Source organism: Odocoileus virginianus, chromosome 8 (assembly GCF_023699985.2).
Source record: "Odocoileus virginianus isolate 20LAN1187 ecotype Illinois chromosome 8, Ovbor_1.2, whole genome shotgun sequence".
NCBI lineage: Eukaryota > Metazoa > Chordata > Mammalia > Artiodactyla > Cervidae > Odocoileus > Odocoileus virginianus.
In genome coordinates this window covers 11,015,100-11,028,521 of record NC_069681.1, presented here as the reverse complement: position 1 = coordinate 11,028,521, position 13,422 = coordinate 11,015,100, and the positions used below count along the sequence as shown (strand labels likewise).

Sequence of the window (13,422 nt, the reverse complement as noted above, 5' to 3'; positions counted from 1 at the left end):
GGATGAGCTTGAGACTAAATCAAAAAGATAAAGAGTAATCCTTGTTCAGAAGGTATTAGTCATTTAAAGAATTTTGGGGGAGAAAAAAACTGACATGATTGTGAACAGAGAAATGACTGTCAGTACCATGGGGCATATATTGACTCAAGGAGACACTGAAGTTTGAGATGCCACATTGGTTGGTAAAAATCTAGGCCAGAGATGAGAAAGGAAAAAAAAAAATTTAGATGAAAGCTATGGGAATGGGAAAAAAAAAGGATAGATACAGTAAATTTGAGGTGGCTGGATAGCTTAGATTTGGCTTTTGCTAAGGGCCAACTGAGTTGGGCAGGAAGATGGTGATGATTGGGTCAGGTTGTAGAAAATGATGCTATTAATTGGGATTAGAAATACAGGCTAAAGAATGAAGCTGTGGAGAAAGGAATGAGCCAAGTTTTGGCTGTATTAAGTTCTAGGAGACTGGGAAACGGCCAAGTATAATTCAATATTTGCTCAGAAATGTGGAGCTGGAGTCAAGAAGAAAGGTCTTGCTGTTGAAGATCAGTGTAAAGTTAGTGGGTGAAGCCATGGAATGGATGAGTGGATTTAGGGAGAGTAGGATCAGCAGTGACTCTTCCAGCACTGAGGTGCATGTTGCCCTCCCGCCCCCTTTAGATGGGTGTCCACGTACAAGAAGGCTTAACCTGGTCTGCCCTATCCCGTGATTCCCAGGAAAGCGGGTAACAAGGTAGTGAAAGAGAACAGAGAAAGGAAGATAACTGGTACTTCAGTAATTGCTGCAAAAAGAAGATACAACCCAAAACACCATGGAGAGACACTGTTAGAGAGGTAGGAGGGAATCAGGAGAGGAGACTTTGAAGAATTCATCTGTGGTTCCGAGGGGGCTGGGAGGTTAAGAGAAGAATTGTGTAGGCATGATCTTAGCCTCAGCTAATGTTTGTTGACTTGAATAATCTAGTTAGGTGTAATCAGGGCCAAAAGTAGGAAGACATGAGGAAAAGTAAAGAAGACGACGACTATAGTTTGGATTATTAGTCAGTATTCACATTGCTTTTTTACCTGCTATCTAGGTATTTGTGCCAACTTTCCTATTTTTCATGGAGATTAGCCCAGGTATTTCTGGAAGAACTTAATGTTTTCTGGAAATTGGCACTGATTGTTCATCTTAGGTAGATGGAAGAGTTCTGCAGACCAAGTTATCACTAGAACCCAAATTAGAAGCCAAATGTTGTAAGTCTCCCTTTTAACTTGGGTAACCATGTACCCTCATTTGCTCAGAATAGTCCCTGTTTATATTTGTTGTCCCAGCATAATTATTAATAACATCTTATTTTATTTTAAAAAGTACTCTAAAATGAACAAAATAGCTGAGCTACTTCAAGCCTCATTAAAACTCCAGTTCCACGGTTTATCTGAAAGCATTTTTAAAAAATTAAAATTACCAAGATAAACATTAAGGAAAGCTCATCTGTTCTTGAAGGAGGGGGAAAGCTTTCTTAGCTTTTCTAGAAACTCTGAAAGAAAATATTGGTATTGCTTAATGTGAGAAGTAAAAGGAAAATATTTTAGATGTGGGAAAAAAATCACAATCCAAGTTAAAAAAAAAGAGTGGCAAACGAGAAAAATATCTACATTTATAAGATGCAAAAGGTTAAGTTGCCTTTTTCACAAATAGAGAACTTCAATAACTTAGTACTTTGAGGCCATTATTGTTTTGATACAGAAAACCAAGAGGAAATAGGGATATCAATCGTTCCAGGCTGTAGTTCTCCCTTTATGAGCCTTTATGACCTACTTACGATTGTCCTATTTTTCAAGATACAAAAGAGCAATGTAATTTCCTCTGTGACTACTGTGAACAACTTTAATCTTACTCTTATTATATTGTGTCATGATTTGAACTTAAAAATATGAAAAAATTTTAAAAATATATAATTTTTTGGAATATAGTTGCTGACATTTTTAATTCTAAACCTACACATATAGTTTGAAAGTCATAGTTAAGAAGTCAATGTAAGATTTTCCATGAAATCTCCAATTGTTTTAGAAAGCCTTTGTATATTTACATTAGTAAGTATTAATTTATAAATCATATTAAATTATAAGCCAACTCTCCTTAGTACAATAGCTGAAAAATATTTGAGTCACATTATAAAAACTCTTTGAAATATGTATTGGTCAGTGGTTGATTCTTGCTAAGGTGGACCATTTCAGGTTTTCAATATCAGTGACCCAATTGGTTATATACCTTATTTTTGACCACAGCATGCATTTTAATTTTTTAGCATATTCAAATTGAGTATTGTCTATTATAATAGATGTTTTACTTTTCTTGAAAATATCTTTATAGCTGTTATCTTTCTTATTTCACCTTGATTATGCAAAATACAATTAACCTCTAGTCGTTTTTTCCTCTAGCACATGATAGTGATGGAAGATATGCTCAAAGACTTTCTTCTTGGAGAACACCTATTATTGGTTGGAAACCAGGTGAGTTATGGCTGAAACCAGCTACTAATGAATACTAATGAAACCAGGTACTAATAATAATATGGTTTAAAAGCCATATATTTCTTCTGCTTGATGGAATAAATTTTCAAAAATGATTTTTTCCCCCAGCTAAATGACTAGTTGAAATTAAAAAATAGGGTCTTCTACTTTCTAAATTTTAGAATTACCTCAGGGCTTAAATCACGACCTCCCACCCGCCCCATTCAATCTTCCATCAATTCCTATCCATTCTGCCTTATAAATATCTTCTTTCTGATACCTATCACCCAGCCCAGCTCACCATCATCTATCACTTGGATTACAGAAGTGGTTTCCTAATACAGTTTCACCCAACCTTACACCCACTGTGATCTACTTTTCACTCTGCAGCCAGATGGATACTTGAGAAACTAAAATCTGAGTCTTTTTTTTTTGCTTAAGTTGGTTCCCCATTGCCTCCCCATTCCCCATACTCGTCTTTAGTATGGCTTAGTGTCCTGCAGCGCAGCCCCTGCCTACCTACCCAGTCCTAAGGTTTGGCTCCCTCCTTTCTTGCATTTGGTGTTAGCTTGAGCTACACTGAGGGCTTCCCAGGTGGCTCAGGGCCAAAGAACCCGCCTGCCAATGCAGGAGACCTGGGTTCAGTCTCAGGGTTAGGAAGAGCCCCTGGAGGAGGAAATGGTAGCCCACTCCATTATCCTTGCCTGGGAAATCCCATGGACAGAGAAGCCTGGCGGGCCACAGTCCATGGGGTCACAAGAGTCGGACACGACTGAACCACTGACCTCGATGCACCACTCTGAACTTCCTTCAGTCCTGATCTCCACTCTGGTCCTTGAAGCATGCTCTTCTCTCTGCCTGGAGCACTCACCATGCCCTTCCCACACCCCCTTTCTCTCACTCTGGAGGTGTTCCCTTGTCCCGGCTGAGTTAGGCTTCCCCTGTTGTGCACAGCTTCCTTCCATCTCCCCACCATCACACTCGTCATGTGTCACTGTGTCCACACGTAGAACGACTGTCCTCCCAGCTTGTCTGTGTGCTCCTCAAGGGCGGGGACCTGGCTCTCGCTCATCTCTGTGTCCTTCCTTCCTGGTACAGTGCTTGCTGCCAAGTAGCAGATGCTGAGTACGTGTCTATGGAGGGATGGATGGCATTTTATTCTACTATCTAGAGGTTTCTGAAAATTTGCCTCAATGGCATTACCAAACTCAGAGTGAACAGCACCTTTGGTTTTTAAAATTAGTTTAAAATTAAGGATAACAAGCTTTCAAAAGAAGTTTGGTCTTTCTTTCTGTTTTTTAACTTACAAAAACAATATGTATTCTTTATTTAGTGCCTCAAACTTGATTTGTTTTTTAATAAAAATGGGCCAATTGAGCATTTTATGTTTTTTTAATAAAAATAAAAATGGGCCAGTTGGGCGATTTACTGGTTGAGTTCACAGACTTGGCAGTTAGGTGGCTAGAGGTCCAATTGCAGCTCTTTTACAGATGGCTGTGACTTTGGGCACATTGCTAATCTTACTCAGGCCCAGTTTCCTCATACATAATCTAGGAATACAAATTGTGTGCACTCTATTGGGCTAATGTAAGGATCACATGAGATAATGCATGGGCTCACCATGCCTGGCTCATGGTAGGTGCCCAGTTACAATGAAATCTGTGGGTCACTGTGTTGTTGAAAAGGACCTTATTACTCAGTTTCATTTTTTTGTTCTAAGCAAGAATTAAACAGTGAGCAGTAAAATATTTACAGTCTTCTCGTTCACTGTTTAGAAAGTCCTACCTACTTTTATTTAGTGAAAAATAATTTTTTCCTGATGAGTCTATGTACCAGAGTGGGAGGATAAGGATCAGTTAATAAATAGTCCGATACCCAGGCCTTGATACTGAGGCCCAGGAGGTCAGGTTCTCCACCAGCTCTGAACAGTCATGACTCTCCTCTCACAAAATGGTGACTTGATAGCCCAGTGTACCTCACAAACTCTTTATAAGTTGTTAAACTCTGGTATAGTCAATGCACTCTCTTCCGATCTTCTGTGGTTACCTGAATTGCCTTAGACACAGTCTGCTGGCATCTCAACAGCTGCAGACCAAGAATACACAGAGCTGGCGGTTGAGGAATAATTTTTGCTAAGGAGCAGACTTTCAAAAGGAAGGTCCCTAGAGATCAAGCTATGATGTTCAAGCAGCTTTGAAATATCCCAGCTGATACTGATGTCCTGGGGTTTAGTGGGTAGAATACAGTAAGAGTTTCCTGGTAAAGGCAGAGTTTACAATTGAGTTGGATAATAGAGTCAGGGTTTCACAAGAGTTGTCTAGGTTGAAAGGTTGAAGTTAGAGCTAGTCAGTAACCAGAGAGACAGGGAGAGCATTCTACTCTCTGGGGGACTGGGGAGAGCTATAGGGGGCTTCCCCGGTGGCTCAGATGGTAAAGAACCCGCAATGTGGGAGACCTGGGTTCGATCCCTGGATTGGGAGGATTCCCTTGGAGAAGGGCATGGCAACCCATTTCAGTATTCTTACCTGGAGAATCCCCATGGACAGAGGAGCCTGGCAGGCTACAGGCCATGGGGTCTCAAAGAGTCAGACACGACTAAGTACAACACAGCACATATAGGGTGAAGACAGAGTTGGAGCCAAGGATTGCTTCTTGATAAGTTAAAAGAGACTATGAAAGTGCTTTGAAATCACCCTAGAGTGCCATATGAACGTTGGTGTGAAACCGTGTATGCTGCCTCTGGTCTGTTTCTGTGTGTGTGTGAATGTACACAGTCACGTTTGATTCTTTGTGTCCCCATGGAGCATGGAGCCTGGCAGGCTCCTCTGTCCATGGAACTTTCCAGGCAAGAACACTAGAGTGGGTTGCCATTTCCTACTCCAGGGGATCTTCCCAACCTGATATCGAACTCACACCTCTTGGATCTCCTGCATTGACAGGCAGATTCTTTATGACTGTTGCCACCTATTTCTAGTCCCAAGGAAAAGAATAAGGCCCAAAGGGCTAGGTGTTGGGTGGAGGGAAGAGCAGCTCCCACTCTACACGTGCATGGGTGAACCCGGCATCAGTGAGGATGGAGATCCTACTGCGTTTCATTGCCGAGAGTTGGCAAAGGAACCTCTGGGAAGGCCCTGCTGAAACCCTCCGGAGATGCCAAGCAGGAGGCGGAGTACCGCGCCGACCTCTCAGTTAGCACTGCTGTCAGCAGATCACAGTGTCTGCCCTGCTTTTACTGTGGGGTGTCACCCTCCACTTTGGAGAAAGAGAAGTGTTGAAAAACAGATTGCGTTCATTAGAAATTTTCTACACTAACCGTCCTTTCTCGTGTCAGAAGGGTTCTTTATCCTCTCATTATAAGCCTCTAAGGTGAGCAGTGTCATACAATGACACCAGTGTTGCAGGGACTTTTCGTTAGATTTTATAAGTAAATTTTGCTACCTGTGTCCATGAAACCATCTAGCGAAAAACTAAGTCTCTCGGGCTGTCATTTGATGTCTTCCTTTGTCTAATTTCACTCCACTTGCAGTCTTGTGTCTCATTTCTCCCCTGAACATCTCTCCCCTGAACATCACGTCCTCAGATTTTAACACACTCTTTTCCAAATACCTTCTCGTTAGTTGCTCAGTCGTGTCCGACTCTTTGCGACCACATGGACCGTAGCCCATCAGGCTCCTCTGTCCTTGGGATTTTCTAGGCTAGAATACTGGAGTGGGTTGTCATTTCCTACTCCAAGAGATCTCGACTCAGGGATCGAACCCGTGTCTCTTAATCTCCTGCGTTGGCAGACGGATTCTTTACCCCTGAGCCACCAGGGAAGCCCAAATACCTTCTTATCAGTGTTTTTATATTTTAGTGTTTGATCTTCACCAGTCTGCTCTCTTCTTCCCGCCATCTTTGCCTGTTCAAATCCTCCCCGTCTCAGAGGGCAGTGTGGTGTCATGGAAAAGCAGAACGCTGGGAATCCAGAGGTCTGCCTTCCTGTGCAGACTGTTCGTCTCTGTGTGTAGTATTGGGTTCATTGCTATCCCTCCTTAAAGGGCTTTGTCTTTTTCTTTTTTCGTTTCTTATCTGTAAAATGATAGGACTGAAACGGGTGTTTTCTAAGGTCCCGCTGGCTGTAATATTCTGTAATATGCTTTTTTAATAAAGTCTTCCTGAACACTTCAGGCTGAAGGTTTGGGTCCATTCTCTGAATTGTTACAGCGGGCCATTTAGATTTCTTTTGACTTCTGTTGTACTTATGCATCTACCTGCCATCTCTCCTGAAAAGAGAGAGCCCCTTGAGAAGAGTCTTACATATTTTTGTGTCCTTCCTGATGTCTTGCACATAATAGACATTTAACAAATGTACTTTAGAGGACTGCCTAGAATAAATTTCTGCTGAGTAGGCAAAATGATTTAGAAGTGATTTGAACTTAAAATTTAGGCTTTCTTGGATTATTTTCAGGAGATTCTAAAATGAACTGACTAAACTTCTTATTCAGTAAACTTGCACCTGTTTGATGAAGAAAACGATGAATAAAATAGAATCTAGGGAGTGAGAGAAAATACTTTCGTGGCCGTATAGCTGGGTGTGATTATATACTGATGGGATCAGGTCAGAGACTGGCAGCATTATCACTAGGACAGAATATTGAAACGCTAAGTATTTAATTTTTTCTAATAATGATTAAGTGCTAAGTAGTATTTAGCTAGTTAAATGAGACACAACTTTGCACATGTGTACACTTGCCAGGTCAACAAGTGAAAATTGGACTTTTTATGGTAGCTGGTTAAAACCTCAATAGAACTTTTTGAATATTTTAGTCAACTTCAGTAACTTCCAAACTTGTTTTCATAAAGTAACATCTGTGTTAAGATATGGGGAAGATTCTATGGTTAGACTTTTATCTTTTCCTTTATTGAGGTATAACTGACAAGAAAAATTACAAAATATTTAAAGTGTACAACATGATGATTTGATATATTGGGTTTGCCAAAAAGTTCATTTGGGTTTTCCCTTAACATCTGTTTTAAAATTAATTTATTTTAATTGGAGGATAATTGCTTTACAATATTGTGGTGGTTTTTGCCATGCATCGACATGAATCAGCCACAGGTGCACATGTGTCCCCCATCCTGAACCCCCCTCCCACCTTCCTTCCCACCCCCTCCCTCTGGGTTGTCCCAGAGCACAGGCTTTGAGAGCCCTGCTTTATGCATTGAACTTGGCACTGGTCATCTGTTTTATGTATGATAATACACATGTTTCTTACAGATACCTATACATTGTTAAAAAATTTCTCCTACTGAGTTATATACTGCATTCATTACGTCATGTATTTACCTTTTTATTTATGTATTTATTTGGTGAGAACATGTAAGTTTTACTGTCTTAGCAGATTTCAGTTAGCACAATGTTTCTAACCATAGTCACCATGTTGCACCATTAGATCCTCAGAATTTATTCATCTTCTATGTGAAAGTCTGTACCCCTTTACCAACCTTTCCCTATTTTCTCCACTGCCCAGACCCTGGCAATCACTTTTCTACTCTTATCTTTGATAAAGCAGGCAAAAATATACAATGGAGAAAAGACAGTCTCTTTAACAAGTGGTTCTGGGGAAACTGGTCAATCACCTGTAAAAGAATGAAACTAGAACACTTTCTAATGCCATACACAAAAATAAACTCAAAATGGATTAAAGATCTAAATATAAGACCAGAAACTATAAAACTCTTAGTGGAAAACATAGGCAGAACACTTTCTGACATAAACCACAGCAAGATCCTCTATGATCCACCTCTCAGAGTAGTGGAAATAAAAACAAAATAAACAAATGAGACTTAATTAAACTTAAAAGCTTTTGCACCACAAAGGAAACTATAAGCAAGGTGAAAAGGCAGCCTTCAGATTGGGAGAAAATAATAGCAAACGAAGCAACAGACAAAGAATTAATCTCAAAAATACACAAGCAGCTGATGTAGCTCAATACCAGAAAAATAAATGACCCAATCAAAAAATGGGCCAAAGAACTAAACAGACATTTCTCCAAAGAAGACATACAGATGGCTAACAAACACATGAAAAGATGCTCAACATCACTCATTATCAGAGAAATGCAAATCAAAATCACAATAAAGTACTATCTCACACCAGTCAGAATGGCTGCCATCAAAAAGTTTACAAGCCATCAAAAAGTTTACAAGCAATAAATGCTGGAGAGGGTGTGGAGAAAAGGGAACCTTCTTACAGTGTTGGTGGGAATGCAAACTAAAACAGCCACTATGGAGAACAGTGTGGAGATACCTTAAAAAACTGGAACTAGAATTGCCATACAACCCAGCAACCCCACTGCTGTGCGTACACACCGAGGAAACCAGAGTTGAAAGAAACACGTGCACCCCAGTGTTCATTACATCACTGTTTACAACAGCTAGGACATGGAAGCAACCTAGATGTCCATCAGCTGATGAATGGAAAAGGAAGTTGTGGTACATATAAAAAATGGAATATTATTCAGCTATAAAAAAAGAACACATTTGAGTCAGTTCTAATAAGCTGGATGAAACTGGAGCCTTTTATACCGAGTGAAGTAAGCCAGAAAGAGAAACACCAATGCAGTATATTAATGATATATGGAATTTAGAAAGATGGTAACTACCACTCTATATGCAAGACAGCAAAAGAGGCACAGATGTAAAGAACATACTTTGGGACTTTGTGGGAGAAGGTGAAGGTGGGATGATATGAGAGAATAGCATTGAAACATGTATCTTATCATGTGTAAAATAGTTGACCAATGCAAATTCATGCAATGCACGAAGCAGGGCACCCAAAGCTCTGGGACAACCCAGAGGGGTGGGGTGGGGAGGGAGGTGGTTCAGGATGGTGGGACACATGTACACCCATGGCTGATTCATGTCAGTGTATGGCATAAACCACCACAATATTGTAAAGTAATTAGCTGCCAGTTTAAATAAATTAATTTAAAAAAAGATTGCACTGTAAATGACACCATGCAGTATTTGTCTTTGTCTGTCTTATTTTGCTTAGCATAATGCCCACCAGGCTCATTACTATTAAGACTCTTAGTTGCTTCCATTTGGTGTGTATGGGAGAGAAGAGAGCCCCCCGTAGTATTTGTTGGTGAACGTGGAGCAGGCACTCCACAGAGGCGCACTTTTCTGAGAACCAGTGTGGAGTTCCGTGTTCTCCCCTGTGCTTTCTTCAGCATCCTGATCCTCCGGGGGATTCCTTCCTCGGGAGTGTGGACTTCTGCAGTTGCAGTCACTCAAGTGTTTCATAAGTACCTTTCCAAATGCCCTGCTTCATTTATTAGTGGTACTTATGTACCTCGCTTAGTATCTTATGCACCTTCTCGCCTGCATCCTTTACTGACCTCGTGAACCAAAACAATGAAAAAAGAAAAAGACAGGCAGGCAGAGCTACAACTGGTAGGTTAACAATGACTGACACTCAGCTCTCATGGGGCGGTGTCACTGGTGTTTGCACTCAAATGCAGAGTGGCAGCCATCTGGGAAAATGCCTGTTTTAATCACATGATTTAGTCTGAAACTAAGTAAACCATTTTTAGTAGTTGATCAGGCTCCTTTTTTTTTTTTTTTTTTAAATAAATGAATTTTATTTTATTTTATTTTTTTTTAATTTTTATTAGTTGGAGGCTAATTACCAGGCTCCTTTTTTTACTCTTGCTCTTTTTGAATCATCACGTGCTGTGCTGCGCTTAGTCAGTCAGTCATGTCTGACTCTTTGTGACCCCGTGGACTGTAGCCCACCGGGCTCCTCTGTCCATGGGGCTCTCTAAGCAGGAATACTGGAGTGGGTTGCCATGCCCTCCTCCAGAACCAGGTCTCCTGCACTGCAGGCAGATTTCTTACTCTCTGAGCCATCAGGGAAGCCCAAGAATACTGGAGTGGGAGCCTATCCCTTCTCAGGAGATTTTCCCAACCCAGGAATCGAACTGGGGTGAAACATTACGTGATGACTACTCAGAGAGCAAAAAAGTTAATTAGAATCAAAGCTTTGGGCATTAAATATTGACAGAGAAGCCAGCAGTGAGTTGATATACAAATACAATAAAATGTAATGAATGCTATTAATACAAGCTGTCTAAACATAGATACAGTCTACCCAGCCTTCTGTTTTGCAAATTAGAATCTGGCTGAAGTTCATGAAAGAAACTTTTCAGTAGTTGAAGTTGTCAATTTAATGTTGCTTTGAAAGATCGCTGTTACTTGTAGCAGCTTTTATTGTGAGGAAATTAAAGGGAATAAATGTTGATTTTGAGGTATCTCAATGTTTATCATCTTTATTAAGCCAAATCCTATCCTTTCTTTCCATGTATCACTATGTTTTCTAAGAATCCATGACATTAGATGAGTTTTCACAACTGTTGGGAAGCTAAAAACAAGCCTATAAACATCACTTATCATAGCAACATAAAGTAGGCCCCATTTTCTTTTGGTGAAGTAAAATTGATTTTGTCTTTTCAACTTTCTGTGTGGGATTTTTTTTGAAACAGTCCATCAACTTTCCAGTAAAAGAAGCAGAATTGCTGCCTGTCAGCCAAAAGGGATAGGATATCCTGAAATTACATGTTTCATGGTCCCTTAGTATACAATGCTGCATATTGTAGATCTTTCTTAGCATGCACTATATGCATTATTTTCTACTTACTGTAATTATAACGTTACATATACCTTTCATGCAATTAGTTTCATGCTGGCTTTTTAAAAAAATCATAATATGACTTTCTATTTATTTCAGCTTTCCTGACAGTAAAAAAGAGAAATAGCTATTTACTTTCAAGTCAGTGATGCTTTTATCATCACAGCTCTCTTCAAGAATAAGCTTTCTACATAGAGAATAGACTTATGGGCATGGAGAGAGGGGAGGAGAGGGTGAGCTGTGTGAAAAGAGTAACATGGAACCTTACATTACCATATATAAAATAGACAGCCAACGGGAATTTGCTGTGTGGCTCAGGAAACTCAAACAGGGGCTCTGGATGAACCTAGAGGGGTGGGGTGGGGAGGGAGGGGGGAGGGAGGGTCAGGAGGAAGGGGCTGTATGCATGCCTGTGGCTGATTCAAGTTGAGATTTGGCAGAAAACAACAAAATTCTGTAAAACAATTATCCTTCAATTAATAAATTAAAACAGTGAGAAAAAAAAGAAGCTTTCTTCCTCCCCATATATTACTTTCTTTTGGTTTATAGAGCTTTATTATATTTGAAATACCAAGTATTTGTGGTGAACTTTTTGGGTTATAGGTTCAGCTGATAGGTGCATAATTTTGTTGTTGCTGTTTAAGAGCTCCTTAAGAATAAACTGGGGACTTCTCTGACAGTCCAGTGGTTCAGACACTGCACTTCCACTGCAGGGGCCAGGAGGTCGATCCCTGTTTGGGGAGCTAAGGTCCCCATGCCACACGGCCTGGTCAGAATAACTAAATAACCTTCTGTTTCTGAATAAGGACACTTGAGTTTTGAGAGACAGTTGCACTTTATCAGATATTTGAAGGAAGAAATAGTTTAGTAATGCACTGTTCTAAAATGCTTAGATACCCCCATTATATAAGAATTGTTTTAAAAATATATAGTGTTTGTTTTAAGAAGTGAAAGTTTAATCATCTGCATATAGTAATGTTTTCTCATTTGCGATGTTAAACAAATTGCAAAGCAAATCATCAGAATTTAATTTGTATTTAATGAGACACAGTTAATAATTAGCAATTACTTCTAGGTGAATATAGTCCAATAATGTGCTAGATTTGTCAACCTTTTTTTTCCCCCCTTTTTAAGTGAGCCCTTTGTATGATTTTACCAAATAATAGCACTCTGGTGAAATTTTTATTTTACGCTCTGCTTGTATTCCAGAGTCTGTATTTTTTACCTTTACCAAAATTCTAATATATTGTATTTTCCTTATCAAACAAAAAGTGAGCTCTGGCTGATTTTCCTAGGAAATGCCTTCTCAGTCTCTGACTTTCATGTGCTTTGGGTTTCTAGAGTACTGATTCTGTAGGTACTTTTTACAATTCCATGGCACTTTCTAATCTATCAACACTGAGATCAATTTTATCATCTCTTAATTTTATTTTCCTCCTGAAAGCTGAAAGTGGCTCCCCTTGCCTCTCAGATAAAATCTCTTTCAAAGAGAAACCCTCAAAAAAAACCTATGACTTGTCTCCAAACCTCTTTTGCAGTTCTGGTTCTTCCAAGTCAGAGTTTCTTACCCTTCCTGAGTACACAGTGGGCTTCCCAGGTAGTGCTAGTGATAAAGAACCCGCCTGCCAGTGCAGGAGACATAGAGATGCGGGTTTGATCCCTGAGTCAGGAAGACCTCTGGAGGAGGGCATGACAACCCGCTCCAGTATTCTTGCTTAGTGAATCCCATGGACAGAGGAGCTTGGAGGGCCACAGTCCATAGGGTTTCAGAGCCAGACACGAATGAAGCCACTTAGCATGCACGCAAGTACACGACGCCCTCCTAGTCTCCCAGCCATTTTATGTATGTTTTGCTTCATGTGAGCTTCCTCCTCTCATCTTTCCCTGTGAAAATCCTGCAGTTTTCAAGAGCTCAGATTTTTTTCCTCTGTGAAGCTTGTCTTAGTCTCCCCCAAATAGAAATAATCTTGTTTTCCTCGGAACATTTGTAGTATTTTATCAGTGTTTAATTCATTCTTCTCTTAAAGTTGTTTTGATTTTTAAATTTCATCTATAATTCAATTACAAGTTTCTTATGAACAAGGATTAAAAATGGTAATAATTGTATGTTTTACAATTTCCAATATACTTTTTTTCCCCCAATATACTTTTAAGAATCATTTCATGTAGTTCTATGGAAACCCTTTGAGATAAATATTTTTATTTTCCATACTTGACAAATAGACTGAAACGCAAAAAGTTTGAATGTCTGCTCAAGATCA

The 13,422-nt window shown here is 39.8% G+C and overlaps 1 protein-coding gene across 1 annotated transcript in view; it reads left to right on the top strand.

The window, feature by feature from the left end:
• The window catches only part of VWA8 (von Willebrand factor A domain containing 8), a 367,424-nt gene that overhangs the window by 133,492 nt on the left and 220,510 nt on the right, over positions 1–13,422 (top strand). The window contains exon 20 of the mRNA XM_070471177.1: positions 2,419–2,490. Within this exon, the coding sequence (XP_070327278.1) occupies positions 2,419–2,490 (72 nt within the window). The remainder of the gene's footprint in view (positions 1–2,418; positions 2,491–13,422) is intronic.